The 18,475-nt window shown below is 45.6% G+C and overlaps 1 protein-coding gene across 1 annotated transcript in view; it reads left to right on the top strand.

The window, feature by feature from the left end:
* Window positions 1–18,475, top strand: part of hmga2 (high mobility group AT-hook 2) — a 112,056-nt gene that overhangs the window by 80,179 nt on the left and 13,402 nt on the right. Inside the window, exon 4 of the mRNA XM_071331645.1 lies at window positions 17,603–17,632. Within this exon, the coding sequence (XP_071187746.1) occupies window positions 17,603–17,632 (30 nt within the window). The remainder of the gene's footprint in view (window positions 1–17,602; window positions 17,633–18,475) is intronic.

Consider the following 18,475-nt stretch of genomic DNA (forward strand, 5'->3'; position numbering starts at 1 on the left):
ACCAGGTAGTGTTCTATTAGACCAGGTAGTGTTCTGTTAGACCAGGTAGTGTTCTGTTAGACCAGATAGTGTTCTGTTAGACCAGGTAGTGTTCTATTAGACCAGGTAGTGTTCTGTTAGACCAGGTAGTGTTCTGTTAGACCAGGTAGTGTTCTGTTAGACCTGGTAGTGTTCTGTTAGACCAGGTAGTGTTCTATTAGACCAGGTAGTGTTCTGTTAGACCAGGTAGTGTTCTATTAGACCAGGTAGTGTTCTGTTAGACCAGGTAGTGTTCTATTAGACCAGGTAGTGTTCTATTAGACCAGGTAGTGTTCTGTTAGACCAGGTAGTGTTCTATTAGACCAGGTAGTGTTCTATTAGACCAGGTAGTGTTCTATTAGACCAGGTAGTGTTCTGTTAGACCAGGTAGTGTTCTATTAGACCAGGTAGTGTTCTGTTAGACCAGGTAGTGTTCTGTTAGACCAGGTAGTGTTCTGTTAGACCAGGTAGTGTTCTGTTAGACCAGGTAGTGTTCTGTTAGACCAGGTAGTGTTCTATTAGACCAGGTAGTGTTCTGTTAGACCAGGTAGTGTTCTGTTAGACCAGGTAGTGTTCTATTAGACCAGGTAGTGTTCTGTTAGACCAGGTAGTGTTCTATTAGACCAGGTAGTGTTCTATTAGACCAGGTAGTGTTCTGTTAGACCAGGTAGTGTTCTATTAGACCAGGTAGTGTTCTATTAGACCAGGTGGTGTTCTATTAGACCAGGTAGTGTTCTGTTAGACCAGGTAGTGTTCTGTTAGACCAGGTAGTGTTCTGTTAGACCAGGTAGTGTTCTGTTAGACCAGGTAGTGTTCTATTAGACCAGGTAGTGTTCTATTAGACCAGGTAGTGTTCTGTTAGACCAGGTAATGTTCTGTTAGACCAGGTAATGTTCTGTTAGACCAGGTAATGTTCTGTTAGACCAGGTAGTGTTCTATTAGACCAGGTAGTGTTCTATTAGACCAGGTAGTGTTCTATTAGACCAGGTAGTGTTCTGTTAGACCAGGTAGTGTTCTGTTAGACCAGATAGTGTTCTGTTAGACCAGGTAGTGTTCTATTAGACCAGGTAGTGTTCTGTTAGACCAGGTAGTGTTCTGTTAGACCAGGTAGTGTTCTGTTAGACCTGGTAGTGTTCTGTTAGACCAGGTAGTGTTCTATTAGACCAGGTAGTGTTCTGTTAGACCAGGTAGTGTTCTATTAGACCAGGTAGTGTTCTGTTAGACCAGGTAGTGTTCTATTAGACCAGGTAGTGTTCTATTAGACCAGGTAGTGTTCTGTTAGACCAGGTAGTGTTCTATTAGACCAGGTAGTGTTCTATTAGACCAGGTAGTGTTCTATTAGACCAGGTAGTGTTCTGTTAGACCAGGTAGTGTTCTATTAGACCAGGTAGTGTTCTGTTAGACCAGGTAGTGTTCTGTTAGACCAGGTAGTGTTCTGTTAGACCAGGTAGTGTTCTGTTAGACCAGGTAGTGTTCTGTTAGACCAGGTAGTGTTCTATTAGACCAGGTAGTGTTCTGTTAGACCAGGTAGTGTTCTGTTAGACCAGGTAGTGTTCTATTAGACCAGGTAGTGTTCTGTTAGACCAGGTAGTGTTCTGTTAGACCAGGTAGTGTTCTATTAGACCAGGTAGTGTTCTGTTAGACCAGGTAGTGTTCTATTAGACCAGGTAGTGTTCTATTAGACCAGGTAGTGTTCTGTTAGACCAGGTAATGTTCTGTTAGACCAGGTAATGTTCTGTTAGACCAGGTAATGTTCTGTTAGACCAGGTAGTGTTCTATTAGACCAGGTAGTGTTCTATTAGACCAGGTAGTGTTCTATTAGACCAGGTAGTGTTCTGTTAGACCAGGTAGTGTTCTGTTAGACCAGATAGTGTTCTGTTAGACCAGGTAGTGTTCTATTAGACCAGGTAGTGTTCTGTTAGACCAGGTAGTGTTCTGTTAGACCAGGTAGTGTTCTGTTAGACCTGGTAGTGTTCTGTTAGACCAGGTAGTGTTCTATTAGACCAGGTAGTGTTCTGTTAGACCAGGTAGTGTTCTATTAGACCAGGTAGTGTTCTGTTAGACCAGGTAGTGTTCTATTAGACCAGGTAGTGTTCTGTTAGACCAGGTAGTGTTCTATTAGACCAGGTAGTGTTCTATTAGACCAGGTAGTGTTCTGTTAGACCAGGTAGTGTTCTATTAGACCAGGTAGTGTTCTATTAGACCAGGTAGTGTTCTATTAGACCAGGTAGTGTTCTGTTAGACCAGGTAGTGTTCTATTAGACCAGGTAGTGTTCTGTTAGACCAGGTAGTGTTCTGTTAGACCAGGTAGTGTTCTGTTAGACCAGGTAGTGTTCTGTTAGACCAGGTAGTGTTCTGTTAGACCAGGTAGTGTTCTATTAGACCAGGTAGTGTTCTGTTAGACCAGGTAGTGTTCTGTTAGACCAGGTAGTGTTCTATTAGACCAGGTAGTGTTCTGTTAGACCAGGTAGTGTTCTGTTAGACCAGGTAGTGTTCTATTAGACCAGGTAGTGTTCTGTTAGACCAGGTAGTGTTCTATTAGACCAGGTAGTGTTCTATTAGACCAGGTAGTGTTCTGTTAGACCAGGTAATGTTCTGTTAGACCAGGTAATGTTCTGTTAGACCAGGTAATGTTCTGTTAGACCAGGTAGTGTTCTATTAGACCAGGTAGTGTTCTATTAGACCAGGTAGTGTTCTATTAGACCAGGTAGTGTTCTGTTAGACCAGGTAGTGTTCTGTTAGACCAGATAGTGTTCTGTTAGACCAGGTAGTGTTCTATTAGACCAGGTAGTGTTCTGTTAGACCAGGTAGTGTTCTGTTAGACCAGGTAGTGTTCTGTTAGACCTGGTAGTGTTCTGTTAGACCAGGTAGTGTTCTATTAGACCAGGTAGTGTTCTATTAGACCAGGTAGTGTTCTGTTAGACCAGGTAGTGTTCTATTAGACCAGGTAGTGTTCTATTAGACCAGGTAGTGTTCTGTTAGACCAGGTAGTGTTCTATTAGACCAGGTAGTGTTCTATTAGACCAGGTAGTGTTCTATTAGACCAGGTAGTGTTCTGTTAGACCAGGTAGTGTTCTATTAGACCAGGTAGTGTTCTGTTAGACCAGGTAGTGTTCTGTTAGACCAGGTAGTGTTCTGTTAGACCAGGTAGTGTTCTGTTAGACCAGGTAGTGTTCTGTTAGACCAGGTAGTGTTCTATTAGACCAGGTAGTGTTCTGTTAGACCAGGTAGTGTTCTGTTAGACCAGGTAGTGTTCTATTAGACCAGGTAGTGTTCTGTTAGACCAGGTAGTGTTCTATTAGACCAGGTAGTGTTCTATTAGACCAGGTAGTGTTCTGTTAGACCAGGTAGTGTTCTATTAGACCAGGTAGTGTTCTATTAGACCAGGTAGTGTTCTATTAGACCAGGTAGTGTTCTGTTAGACCAGGTAGTGTTCTGTTAGACCAGGTAGTGTTCTGTTAGACCAGGTAGTGTTCTATTAGACCAGGTAGTGTTCTATTAGACCAGGTAGTGTTCTGTTAGACCAGGTAATGTTCTGTTAGACCAGGTAATGTTCTGTTAGACCAGGTAATGTTCTGTTAGACCAGGTAGTGTTCTATTAGACCAGGTAGTGTTCTATTAGACCAGGTAGTGTTCTATTAGACCAGGTAGTGTTCTGTTAGACCAGGTAGTGTTCTGTTAGACCAGGTAGTGTTCTGTTAGACCAGATAGTGTTCTGTTAGACCAGGTAGTGTTCTATTAGACCAGGTAGTGTTCTGTTAGACCAGGTAGTGTTCTGTTAGACCAGGTAGTGTTCTGTTAGACCTGGTAGTGTTCTGTTAGACCAGGTAGTGTTCTATTAGACCAGGTAGTGTTCTGTTAGACCAGGTAGTGTTCTATTAGACCAGGTAGTGTTCTGTTAGACCAGGTAGTGTTCTATTAGACCAGGTAGTGTTCTATTAGACCAGGTAGTGTTCTGTTAGACCAGGTAGTGTTCTGTTAGACCAGGTAGTGTTCTGTTAGACCAGGTAGTGTTCTGTTAGACCAGGTAGTGTTCTATTAGACCAGGTAGTGTTCTATTAGACCAGGTAGTGTTCTGTTAGACCAGGTAGTGTTCTGTTAGACCAGGTAGTGTTCTATTAGACCAGGTAGTGTTCTGTTAGACCAGGTAGTGTTCTATTAGACCAGGTAGTGTTCTGTTAGACCAGGTAGTGTTCTGTTAGACCAGGTAGTGTTCTATTAGACCAGGTAGTGTTCTGTTAGACCAGGTAGTGTTCTATTAGACCAGGTAGTGTTCTGTTAGACCAGGTAGTGTTCTATTAGACCAGGTAGTGTTCTGTTAGACCAGGTAGTGTTCTATTAGACCAGGTAGTGTTCTGTTAGACCAGGTAGTGTTCTGTTAGACCAGGTAGTGTTCTATTAGACCCGGTAGTGTTCTGTTAGACCAGGTAGTGTTCTGTTAGACCAGGTAGTGTTCTATTAGACCAGGTAGTGTTCTATTAGACCAGGTAGTGTTCTGTTAGACCAGGTAATGTTCTGTTAGACCAGGTAGTGTTCTATTAGACCAGGTAGTGTTCTATTAGACCAGGTAGTGTTCTGTTAGACCAGGTAGTGTTCTATTAGACCAGGTAGTGTTCTATTAGACCAGGTAGTGTTCTATTAGACCAGGTAGTGTTCTATTAGACCAGGTAGTGTTCTATTAGACCAGGTAGTGTTCTGTTAGACCAGGTAATGTTCTGTTAGACCAGGTAATGTTCTGTTAGACCAGGTAGTGTTCTGTTAGACCAGGTAATGTTCTGTTAGACCAGGTAGTGTTCTGTTAGACCAGGTAGTGTTCTATTAGACCAGGTAGTGTTCTATTAGACCAGGTAGTGTTCTATTAGACCAGGTAGTGTTCTGTTAGACCAGGTAGTGTTCTGTTAGACCAGGTAGTGTTCTGTTAGACTAGGTAGTGTTCTATTAGACCAGGTAGTGTTCTATTAGACCAGGTAGTGTTCTGTTAGACCAGGTAGTGTTCTGTTAGACCAGGTAGTGTTCTATTAGACCAGGTAGTGTTCTGTTAGACCAGGTAGTGTTCTGTTAGACCAGGTAGTGTTCTATTAGACCAGGTAGTGTTCTGTTAGACCAGGTAGTCCTCTGTTAGACCAGGTAGTCTTTTACTTTACTACGTTCCTAAAGCAAATTATGTACTTTTTACTCCATTCGTTCTCCCTGACACCCAAAAGTACAGGACAGGAAAATGGTCTAATTCACACACTTATCAGGAGAACATCCCTAGTCATCCCTGCTGCCTCTGATCTGGCGCACTCACTAAACACGCTTGCTTCGTTTGTAAATGATGTCTGGTTGTTGGAGCGCACCCCTGGCTTTCTGTAAATAAATTTAAAAAATACTAGAAAATGTGGCTGTCTGTTTTGCATAATATAAGGAATTTGAAGTTATTTTTCTCTTACATAGATGTTCCTTTTGTCAAGTTGTGAAAGGGCAGTGTGAAGTGCAGTAAAGATTGCATCATCTGTTAATGTTGGGGTGATATGCAAATTGGAGTGGGTCTAGGGTTTCTGGGATGATGGTGTTGATGTGAGCCATGACCAGCCTTTCAAAGCACTTCATTGCTACAGATGTGAGTGCTACGGGTCGGTAGTCATTTAGGCAGGTTACCTTAGTGTTCTTGGGCACAGGGACTATGGTGGTCTGCTTGAAACATGTTGGTATTACAGACTCAGACAGGGAGAGGTTGAAAATGTCAGTGAAGACACTTGCCAGTTGGTCAATGCATGCTCTGAGTACTAGTCCTGGTAATCCGTCTGGCCCTGCGACCTTGTGAATGTTGATCTGTTTAAAGGTCTTACTCACATCGGCTGCGGAGAGCTTGATCACACAGTCGTCCAGAACAGCTGATGCTCTCATTCATGTTTTAGTGTTACTTGCCTCGAAGCGAGCATAGAAGTTATTCAGCTCGTCTGGTAGGCTCGTGGCTGTAATGGTTTGCAAGCCCTGCCACATAAGACGAACGTCGGAGCCGGTGTAGTACGATTCGATCTTAGTCCTGTATTGATGCTTTGCCTGTTTGATGGTTAGTCGGAGGGCATAGCGGGATTTCTTATAAGCTTCCAGGTTAGAGTCCCGCTCCTTGAAAGCGGCAGCTCTACCATTTAGCTCAGTGCGAATGTTGCCTGTAATCCATGGCTTCTGGTTGGTGTATGGACGTACAGTCACTCTTGGGATGACGTCATCGATGCACTTATTGATGAAGCCAGTGACTGATGTGGTGTACTCCTCAATGCCATCGGAGGAATCCCAGAACATGTTCCAGTCTGTGATAGCAAAACAGTCCTGTAGCTTAGCATCTGCTTCATCTGACCACTTTTTTATAGACCCGAGTCACTGGTGCTTCCTGCTTTAATTTTTGCTTGTAAATATGAATCAGGAGGATAGAATTATGGTCAGATTTGCCAAATGGAGGGCGAGGGAGAGCTTTGTACGTGTCTCTGTGTGTGGAGTAAAGGTGGTCTGGAGTTTGTTTTCCCTCTCGTTGCACATTTAACATGCTGCTAGAAATGAGGTAAAACTGATTTAAGTTTCCCTGCATTAAAGTCCCCGGCCACTAGGAGCGCCGCCTCTGGGTGAGTGTTTTCCTGTTTGCTTATAGCGGTATACAGCTCATTGAGTGTGGTTTTAGTGCCAGTATCGGTCTGTGGTGGTATGTAAACAGCTACGAAAAATACAGATGAAAACTCTCTCGGTAGACAGTGTGGTCTACAGCTTATCATGAGATACTCTACCTCAGGTGAGCAAAACCTTGAGACTTCCTTAGATATCGTGCACCAGCTGTTGTTTACAAATACACATAGGCCACCACCCCGTGTCTTACCAGAGGCTGCTGTTCCATTGGTAGGAAATACGTGCTCTCAGTTCGTCCCATTTATTTTCCAGCGATTGAACGTTGGCTAACAGTACAGATGGCAAAAGTCAGATTAGCCACTCGTTGCCTGATCCTCACAATGCACCCCGATCTCTTTCCGTGAAACCTCTGTTTCTTTCTCTTGTGAATGACGGGGATGAGGGCCTGTTCGTGTGTTTGGAGTATATCCTTCCCGTCCGACTCATTAAAGAAACATTATTTGTCCAATTTGAGGTGAGTAATCGCTGTTCTGATGTCCAGAAGCTCTTTTCGGTCATAAGAGACGGTAGCAGCACCATTAAGTACACAATTAGTTACAAACAATGCGAAAAAACAAACAAAATAGCACGGTTGGTTAAGAGCCAAACAAACGGCAGCCATTCTCCCCGACGCCATCTTTCTTTTATGGCATCATGTGTTTGATGCGTTTGATGTATTTGATACCGTTCCACTGATTCCGCTCCAGCTATTACCACGAGCCCGTCCTCCCCAGTTAAAGGTGCCTCCTGTGGTGCACGTGTGTTCCGTGACGGCCCCTCAGTAACATAGTAACGGAGTATACAACAGAATCAGCAGGTTTCTCTCAGCATCGTTAGTGTTTAAACTCACACCATTAAAGATAGAGATCACACACACCGTGACCCTGTGGCTACCCTCTGGCTGTATCCCAAATAACACCCTATTTCCATCACATCTAGTGAACTATATAGACACTAGCCTCTGGCTGTCCTACTATACAGGGAACTGGGTGCCATTTTGGATGGACCCTGTGACCCAAACCAGAGATGTCTATTTCTTTAACTCCCAGTACACTCTGATAAAAAGGTCAAACACTCTGTGGCGTTGTTCTACAGTACATGGAATCCAAACTGGTTCTGGAACTCAAAAGGGTTCCCGAAAGGGTACTTTGGCTATCATCATAGGAGAACCTTTTGAAGATCTCTTTTGGGTTCCAGGTAAAATGCACTCCGTGGCAAGTGTTCTAGACTACATGGAATCCAAAATGGTTCTGGAACTCAAAAGGGTTCCGAAAGGGTACTTTGGCTATCATCATAGGAGAACCCTTTGAAGATCTCTTTTGGGTTCCAGATAAAATGCACTCTGTGGCAAGTGTTCTAGACTACATGGAATCCAAAAGGGTTCTGGAACTCAAAAGGGTTCCTTAAAGGGTACTCCTACGAGGACAGCCAAAGAAACCCTTTCGAGGTTCGGACACACGCACCAATAGCATTTGTCTCCTGAGAGTACTTAGCACCTCTGAACAGAGTGCCGGCTATAATTTGTGAGCCGAGTGCAAACCAATTTTACATGTGGAATTGCGAGAAAACGTCGTCAGTCGGGCATCAACAGCGCGCTGAACGATCAGTAGATGAGCGGGAGATCCACATGCGGTGCGGCAGTGTGCGACCCTTTACCGTAGGTCCTTTACCGTAGGTCCTTTACCGTAGGTTCTTTACCGTAGGTTCTTTACCGTAGGTCCTTTACCGTAGGTCCTTTACCGTAGGTCCTTTACCGTACGTCCTTTACCGTAGGTTCTTTACCGTAGGTCCTTTACCGTAGGTCCTTTACCGTAGGTTCTTTACCGTAGGTCCTTTACCGTAGGTTCTTTACCGTAGGTTCTTTACCGTAGGTCCTTTACCGTAGGTTCTTTACCGTAGGTCCTTTACCGTAGGTTCTTTACGTAGGTCCTTTACCGTAGGTTCTTTACCGTAGGTTCTTTACCGTAGGTCCTTAACCGTAGGTTCTTTACCGTAGGTTCTTTACCGTAGGTCCTTTACCGTAGGTCCTTTACCTAGGTTCTTTACCGTAGGTCCTTTACCGTAGGTCCTTTACCGTAGGTTCTTTACCGTAGGTCCTTTACCGTAGGTTCTTTACCGTAGGTCCTTTACCGTAGGTCCTTTACCGTAGGTTCTTTACCGTAGGTCCTTTACCGTAGGGTCTTTACCGTAGGTAATTTACCGTAGGTCCTTTACCGTAGGTTCTTTACCGTAGGTCCTTTACCGTAGGTTCTTTACCGTAGGTTCTTTACCGTAGGTCCTTTACCGTAGGTCCTTTACCGTAGGTTCTTTACCGTAGGTCCTTTACCGTAGGTTCTTTACCGTAGGTCCTTTACCGAGGTTCTTTACCGTAGGTCCTTTACCGTAGGTTCTTTACCGTAGGTCCTTTACCGTAGGTCCTTTACCGTAGGTTCTTTACCGTAGGTCCTTTACCGTAGGTCCTTTACCGTAGGTCCTTTACCGAGGTTCTTTACCGTAGGTCCTTTACCGTAGGTCCTTTACCGTAGGGTCTTTACCGTAGGTCCTTTACCGTAGGTCCTTTACCGTAGGTTCTTTACCGAGGTTCTTTACCGTAGATTCTTTACCGTAGGTCCTTTACCGTAGGTTCTTTACCGTAGGTTCTTTACCGTAGGTCCTTTACGTAGGTCCTTTACCGTAGGTCCTTTACCGTAGGTTCTTTACCGTAGGTCCTTTACCGTAGGTCCTTTACCGAGGTCCTTTACCGTAGGTCCTTTACCGTAGGTTCTTTACCGTAGGTTCTTTACCGTAGGTTCTTTACCGAGGTCCTTTACCGTAGGTCCTTTACCGTAGGTCCTTTACCGTAGGTCCTTTACCGTAGATTCTTTACCGTAGGTCCTTTACCGTGGGTCCTTTACCGTAGGTCCTTTACCGTAGGTCCTTTACCGTAGGTTCTTTATCGAGGTTCTTTACCGTAGGTCCTTTACCGTAGGTCCTTTACCGTAGGTTCTTTACCGTAGGTTCTTTACCGAGGTCCTTTACCGTAGGTCCTTTACCGTAGGTCCTTTACCGAGGTCCTTTACCGTAGGTCCTTTACCGTAGGTTCTTTACCGTAGGTTCTTTACCGAGGTCCTTTACCGTAGGTCCTTTACCGTAGGTCCTTTACCGTAGGTTCTTTACCGTAGGTCCTTTACCGTAGGTCCTTTACCGTAGGTTCTTTACCGTGGGTCCTTTACCGTGGGTCCTTTACCGTAGGTCCTTTACCGTAGGTCCTTTACCGTAGGTTCTTTATCGAGGTTCTTTACCGTAGGTCCTTTACCGTAGGTTCTTTACCGTAGGTTCTTTACCGTAGGTCCTTTACCGTAGGTCCTTTACCGTAGGTTCTTTACCGTAGGTCCTTTACCGTAGGTTCTTTACCGTAGGTTCTTTGCCGTAGGTCCTTTCCCGTAGGTCCTTTGCCGTAGGTCCTTTACCGTAGGTTCTTTATCGAGGTTCTTTACCGTAGGTCCTTTACCGTAGGTCCTTTACCGTAGGTCCTTTACCGTAGGTTCTTTACCGTAGGTCCTTTACCGTAGGTTCTTTACCGTAGGTTCTTTACCGTAGGTTCTTTACCGTAGGTTCTTTACCGTAGGTCCTTTACCATAGGTTCTTTACCGTAGGTCCTTTACCGTAGGTTCTTTACCGTAGGTCCTTTACCGTAGGTTCTTTACCGTAGGTTCTTTACCGTAGGTCCTTTACCGTAGGTCCTTTACCGTAGGTCATTTACCGTAGGTCCTTTACCGTAGGTCCTTTACCGTATGTCCTTTACCGTAGGGTCTTTACCGTAGGTTCTTTACCGTAGGGTCTTTACCGTAGGTCCTTTACCGTAGGTCCTTTACCGTAGGGTCTTTACCGTAGGTCCTTTACCGTAGGGTCTTTACCGTAGGTCCTTTACCGTAGGTCCTTTACCGTAGGGTCTTTACCGTAGGTCCTTTACCGTAGGTCCTTTACCGTAGGGTCTTTACCGTAGGTCCTTTACCGTAGGTTCTTTACCGTAGGTCCTTTACCGTAGGTTCTTTACCGTAGGTCCTTTACCGTAGGTTCTTTACCGTAGGGTCTTTACCGTAGGTCCTTTACCGTAGGTTCTTTACCGTAGGTCCTTTACCGTAGGTTCTTTACCGTAGGTCCTTTACCGTAGGTCCTTTACCGTAGGTCCTTTACCGTAGGTTCTTTACCGTAGGTCCTTTACCGTGGGTCCTTTACCGTAGGTCCTTTACCGTAGGTCCTTTACCGTAGGTTCTTTATCGAGGTTCTTTACCGTAGGTCCTTTACCGTAGGTCCTTTACCGTAGGTCCTTTACCGTAGGTTCTTTACCGTAGGTTCTTTACCGTAGGTTCTTTACCGAGGTCCTTTACCGTAGGTCCTTTACCGTAGGTCCTTTACCGAGGTCCTTTACCGTAGGTCCTTTACCGTAGGTTCTTTACCGTAGGTTCTTTACCGTAGGTTCTTTACCGTAGGTCCTTTACCGTAGGTCCTTTACCGTAGGTTCTTTATCGAGGTTCTTTACCGTAGGTCCTTTACCGTAGGTTCTTTACCGTAGGTTCTTTACCGTAGGTCCTTTACCGTGGGTCCTTTACCGTGGGTCCTTTACCGTAGGTTCTTTACCGTAGGTCCTTTACCGTAGGTCCTTTACCGTAGGTTCTTTACCGTAGGTCCTTTACCGTAGGTTCTTTACCGTAGGTCCTTTACCGTAGGTCCTTTACCGTAGGTTCTTTACCGTAGGTCCTTTACCGTAGGTTCTTTACCGTAGGTCCTTTACCGTAGGTTCTTTACCGTAGGTTCTTTACCGTAGGTCCTTTACCGTAGGTCCTTTACCGTAGGTCCTTTACCGTAGGTTCTTTACCGTAGGTCCTTTACCGTAGGTCCTTTACCGTATGGTCCTTTACCGTAGGTCCTTTACCGTAGGTTCTTTACCGTAGGTCCTTTACCGTAGGTTCTTTACCGAGGTTACCTCAGTTCTTTTCTAGAAGCAGACTGTAGCCTTAAAGGGAGGCTAGAGAGTGAAGATAATTTGTCTGACCTGTCTGAACGTTGGTCTGGGTGTATATCACCTGAAAGGTGGTTGGTTCAGTGGGAGACATGTCTGACTTTGATTAGAGGAAGACTATTACCTGGGTAGTTTAGTAGGATCGGGGAGGGGGGGGTTAGCTCAGACTGTTACCTAGTAACGGTCCGAGTCTAAACCAAACGAAAGCAACACTAGGCACTATGGAACACAAAGCTTTTACTGTCTCATCCTGGAATATACAAGGTCTGAGTTTGTTATTAAATTATTACGGTTACATACAGTGCATTCGGAAAATATTCAGATCCCTTGACTTTTTCCACATTTTGTTCCGTTACAGCCTTGTTCTAAAATGGACTAAATAAAATAAAAATCCTCATCAATCTACACACAATACCCCATAATGACGAAGCAAAAACAGATTTATTTTTACATTTTTGCAAAAAGAAACAAACATTTAAAACAGAAGGTCGAAGGAATTGTACATAGACAGGATTGTGTCGAGGCACAGATCTTGGGAAGGGTACCAAAACATTTCTAAAGCGTTGAAGGTCCCTAAGAACACAGTGGCCTCCATCATTCTTAAATTAAAGAAGTTTGAAACCACCAAGACTCTTCCTAGAGCTGGCTGCCCGGCCAAACTGAGCAATCGGGGGAGAAGGACTTGGTCATGGAGGTGACCAAGAACCCGATGGTCGCTCCGACAGAGTTCCAGAGTTCCTCTGTGGAGATGGGAGAACCTTCCAGAAAGACAACCATCTCTGGTCTGATTCTCTGGTCTGATGAAACCAAGATTGAATTATTTGGCCTGAATGAGAGAGAGAATAGTTACCTATGAATGAGGGAGAGAATAGTTACCTATGAATGAGGGAGAGAATAGTTACCTATGAATGAGAGAGAGAATAGTTACCTATGAATGAGGGAGAGAATAGTTACCTATGAATGAGGGAGATAATAGTTACCTATGAGAGAGAGATAATAGTTACCTATGAATGAGAGAGAGAATAGTTACCTATGAATGAGGGAGAGAATAGTTACCTATGAATGAGGGAGATAATAGTTACCTATGAGAGAGAGATAATAGTTACCTATGAATGAGAGAGAGAATAGTTACCTATGAATGAGGGAGAGAATAGTTACCTATGAGAGAGAGAGATAATAGTTACCTATGAATGAGGGAGAGAATAGTTACCTATGAATGAGGGAGATAATAGTTACCTATGAATGAGGGAGGGAATAGTTACCTATGAATGAGGGAGAGAATAGTTACCTATGAATGAGGGAGAGAGATAATAGTTACCTATGAATGAGGGAGATAATAGTTACCTATGAATGAGGGAGAGAATAGTTACCTATGAATGAGGGAGATAATAGTTACCTATGAATGAGGGAGAGAATAGTTACCTATGAAGGAGGGAGATAATAGTTACCTATGAATGAGGGAGATAATAGTTACCTATGAGAGAGAGATAATAGTTACCTATGAGAGAGAGATAATAGTTACCTATGAGAGAGAGATAATAGTTACCTATGAATGAGGGAGAGAATAGTTACCTATGAATGCGGGAGAGAATAGTTACCTATGAATGAGGGAGATAATAGTTACCTATGAATGAGAGAGAGAATAGTTACCTATGAATGAGGGAGAGAATAGTTACCTATGAGAGAGAGATAATAGTTACCTATGAATGAGAGAGAGAATAGTTACCTATGAATGAGAGAGAGAATAGTTACCTATGAATGAGGGAGATAATAGTTACCTATGAATGAGGGAGGGAATAGTTACCTATGAATGAAGGAGAGAGAGAGAGAGACAGACAGACAGAGAGGGGGAGAGGGGGAGAGGGGGAGAGAGAGAGAGAGAGAGAGAGAGAGAGAGAAGAGGGAGAGAGAGAGAGACTTCTGTGCTTAAAGGAATATGGTTACAACTCTGGCATATTGTGGAATGTTTCATCCTAGATGCACAATGATGGAGAACGAAGGTCGTCCCTTTAACTTTGGAAGGCAGGGTATAACTACCTCCTATAGATAATGAATTTTGTTGTTATGAACTGTTTTATAAGTTGATTTAATGATATGACTCAAACCTAAACTAACCCTGTACTGAAAAGTCCGTTATTCTACCCAGTCAATGAATCATCCGATCTTTGTGTTCTGTGAAGCAACTCTGTAAAAGTTTGCGTCACGTTTGAATAAATACAGTTGGAATGTTTTACGTCACCAACGTCGTCCTTCAGACTGAGCTTTGTGCTGCCGTTGTTAAAGAACCTGCCGGAATAGTCAGTGGTGAAGGGTTATCCTATTTCCCCATAGGCCCTGGTCAAAAGGAGTGCACTAGAAAGGGATCAGGGGACCATTTGTGACAGAGCAGCCCTGGTCAAAAGGAGTGCACTAGAAAGGGATCAGGGAGCCATTTGGGACAGAACAGCCCTGGTCAAAAGGAGTGCACTAGAAAGGGATCAGGGAGCCATTTGGGACAGAGCAGCCCTGGTCAAAGGGAGTGCACTAGAAAGGGATCAGGGGGCCATTTGTGACAGAACAGCCCTGGTCAAAAGGAGTGCACTAGAAAGGGATCAGGGGCCATTTGTGACAGAACAGCCCTGGTCAAAAGGAGTGCACTAGAAAGGGATCAGGGGACCATTTGGGACAGAACAGCCCTGGTCAAAAGGAGTGCACTAGAAAGGGATCAGGGGACCATTTGGGACAGAACAGCCCTGGTCAAAAGGAGTGCACTAGAAAGGGATCAGGGGACCATTTGGGACAGAACAGCCCTGGTCAAAAGGAGTGCACTATAAAGGGACCGGGGTGCCATTTGGGACAGAACAGCCCTGGTCAAAAGGAGTGCACTATAAAGGGATCGGGGGACCATTTGGGACAGAACAGCCCTGGTCAAAAGGAGTGCACTAGAGAGGGATCGGGGAGCCATTTGTGACAGAACAGCCCTGGTCAAAAGGAGTGCACTAGAGAGGGATCAGGGGCCATTTGTGACAGAACAGCCCTGGTCAAAAGGAGTGCACTAGAAAGGGATCAGGGGACCATTTGTGACAGAACAGCCCTGGTCAAAAGGAGTGCACTAGAAAGGGATCAGGGGGCCATTTGGGACAGAATAGCCCTGGTCAAAAGGAGTGCACTAGAAATGGATCCTGCCATTTGGGACAGAGCAGCCCTGGTCAAAAGGAGTGCACTAGAAAGGGATCAGGGGACCATTTGGGACAGATCAGCCCTGGTCAAAAGGAGTGCACTAGAGAGGGATCAGGGGGCCATTTGCGACAGAACAGCCCTGGTCAAAAGGAGTGCACTAGAAAGGGATCAGGGAGCCATTTGGGACAGAGCAGCCCTGGTCAAAAGGAGTGCACTAGAAAGGGATCAGGGGACCATTTGGGACAGAATAGCCCTGGTCAAAAGGAGTGCACTAGAAAGGGATCAGGGGACCATTTGGGACAGAACAGTCCTGGTCAAAAGGAGTGCACTAGAAAGGGATCAGGGGGCCATTTGGGACAGAGCAGCCCTGGTCAAAAGGAGTGCACTAGAAAGGGATCAGGGGACCATTTGGGACAGAATAGCCCTGGTCAAAAGGAGTGCACTAGAAAGGGATCAGGGGACCATTTGGGACAGAACAGTCCTGGTCAAAAGGAGTGCACTAGAAAGGGATCAGGGGGCCATTTGGGACAGAACAGTCCTGGTCAAAAGGAGTGCACTAGAAAGGGATCAGGGGGCCATTTGGGACAGAACAGCCCTGGTCAAAAGGAGTGCACTAGAAAGGGATCAGGGGACCATTTGTGACAGAACAGCCCTGGTCAAAAGGAGTGCACTAGAAAGGGATCCTGCCATTTGTTTTTGATAAAAGGTCAGTTTATTGTTGCTGCAGCAGCATCAGTCAGTGGGTTGTTTCCTGTGACGTATTTTAAAGGGTTTTATAGTTAACAGAGGCGGGGGGGGGGGCGGATGGCAAGCGTCACGATCTAGGTATTAAATGAATGGATTTGTCTGCCATTATAACCTCCCTCCACAGCCGTGCCGACCGTTTTGTCTCTAGAGAAGCTGTGACAAACACGGCAGGCGTTCTAAACAGATCCACTTCATGCTCTGGTCAGAAGTAGTGCACTACATAGGGAATAGGGTTCCATAGGGACTTGGTCTAAAGTAGTGCACTATATAGGGAATAGGGTTCCATAGGGCCTTGGTCTAAAGTAGTGCACTATATAGGGAATAGGGTTCCATAGGGCCTTGATCTAAAGTAGTGCACTATATAGGGAATAGAGTGGAATCTGGACACAACAGCTCTGGTCAGAAGTAGTGCACTACATAGGGAATAGGGTCCCATAGGGCCTTGGTCTAAAGTAGTGCACTATATAGGGAATAGGGTTCCATAGGGCCTTGGTCTAAAGTAGTGCACTAGGGAATAGGGTCCCATAGGGCCTTGGTCTAAAGTAGTGCACTACATAGGGAATAGGGTTCCATAGGGCCTTGGTCTAAAGTAGTGCACTAGGGAATAGGGTCCCATAGGGCCTTGGTCTAAAGTAGTGCACTAGGGAATAGGGTGTAGGGGTGTATCCTGTTAGTGTAGCTGTGTTGACCTCGGTCCCGACCCCATCCGGTGTTGACCTCGGTCCCGACCCCATCCGGTGTTGACCTCGGTCCCGACCCCATCCGGTGTTGACCTCGGTCCCGACCCCATCCGGTGTTGACCTCGGTCCCGACCCCATCCGGTGTTGACCTCGGTCCCGACCCCATCCGGTGTTGACCTCGGTCCCGACCCCATCCGGTGTTGACCTCGGTCCCGACCCCATCCGGTGTTGACCTCGGTCCCGACCCCATCCAGTGTTGGCCTCGGTCCCGACCCCATCCGGTGTTGACCTCGGTCCCGACCCCATCCAGTGTTGACCTCGGTCCCGACCCCATCCAGTGTTGACGTTTACCGTGTTACTATTACACACACACACACACACACACACACACACACACACACACACACACACACACACACACACACACACACACACACACACACACACACACACACACACACACACACACCGTCCGCTGGCATCCAGCACAGAACTCACCAGCTGTTCACAACCATCCCCATCCAGGGGGGCATGGAATGTATGTGTGTGTGTGTGTACAGTACGCTTGGCTTACAGATACTTCCTGTCCAGCCCTGGTCTTACAGATACTTCCTGTCCAGTCCTGGTCTTACAGATACTTCCTGTCCAGTCCTGGTCTTACAGATACTTCCTGTCCAGTCCTGGTCTTACAGATACTTCCTGTCCAGTCCTGGTCTTACAGATACTTCCTGTCCAGTCCTGGTCTTACAGATACTTCCTGTCCAGTCCTGGTCTTACAGATACTTCCTGTCCAGCCCTGGTCTTACAGATACTTCCTGTCCAGCCCTGGCCTTACAGATACTTCCTGTCCAGCCCTGGTCTTACAGATACTTCCTGTCCAGCCCTGGTCTTACAGATACTTCCTGTCCAGCCCTGGTCTTACAGATACTTCCTGTCCAGCCCTGGCCTTACAGATACTTCCTGTCCAGCCCTGGTCTTACAGATACTTCCTGTCCTAGGAGACACAATCTGAGCGTTGTTATTCATCCCCCCCTCCTCTTCCTCCTCCTACGGCAGCATTATGGTTGCTAGCAAAATAGTTTAAAGGGTTTCTAACCAACTTTAATCCGTTTTAGCTAGCCAGCCTAAGCAACTTGTCTAAATGAAATGAAACAATTCACTTATTGTTTGTTAGTAAATCAGCGAACACGACTCCGTCTCCAAAAACAGCAGAGTGTCTTCAGTGACGTTTACTTTCTACGACGTCTCCACTTTCCAAGTGTATTAAACAGGCATGTATGATGTTCTCTAGAAGTCATTGATACAGGATGAATGTTAACCCTCTTCTCTCTCTCTCTCTCTTTCCTCTTTGCAGCCAAAGCAGGTGGTCCAAAAGCCAGCTCAGGTAGGTGACATGAAGGATTCTCACTGGACACACGCCTGGTTGAGTCAACGCTGTTTCCACGTCATTTCAATGAAATTACGTTGAATTAACGCGGAATAGACGTTGAATTGACATCTATGCCCAGTGGGTTGTATGCCCTGTCTGTCTGACAGTCTGTCTCTCTCTCTGTCTGACAGTCTGTCTGTCTGTCTGATAGTCTGTCTGTGTCTGTCTGACAGTCTGTCTGTCTGTCTGACAGTCTGTCTCTCTCTCTGTCTGACAGTCTGTCTGTCTGTCTGACAGTCTGTCTGTCTGTGTCTGCCTGACTGTCTGTCTGTCTGTCTGTCTGTCTGTCTGTCTGTCTGTCTGTCTGTCTGTCTGTCTGTCAGCACTGAGAACAGTTGTCCTCACAGCTCTTATCATGTATGTTGTTGCTTCCAATCCTTGTCTCACCTAGGCTACGTCCCAAATGGCACCCTATTCCCCCCCATAGGGCCCTAGTCAAAAGTAGTGCACTATAAAGGGACTAGGGTTCTATTTGGGATGCATCCCTACTGTACACAAGGACCTCTCAGTCTCGGCAACTAAACCAACACATAAGCACACGTACAGGGCATTTGGAAAAGGATTCAGACCCCTTGACTTTTTACACATTTTGTTACATTACAGCCGTATTCTAAAATGGATTCAATTAAGGGGTTACTGTGTGTGTGTGTGTGTGTGTGTGTGTGTGTGTGTGTGTGTGTGTGTGTGTGTGTGTGTGTGTGTGTGTGTGTGTGTGTGTGTGTGTGTGTGTGTGTGGTGGGGAGGCGATGGCCTGGAGACTAGCTAAGACCCTGAGTGTATGAAGAGATGTTAGAGCCA

Source organism: Salvelinus alpinus, chromosome 11 (genome assembly GCF_045679555.1).
Source record: "Salvelinus alpinus chromosome 11, SLU_Salpinus.1, whole genome shotgun sequence".
NCBI classification, from domain to species: domain Eukaryota; kingdom Metazoa; phylum Chordata; class Actinopteri; order Salmoniformes; family Salmonidae; genus Salvelinus; species Salvelinus alpinus.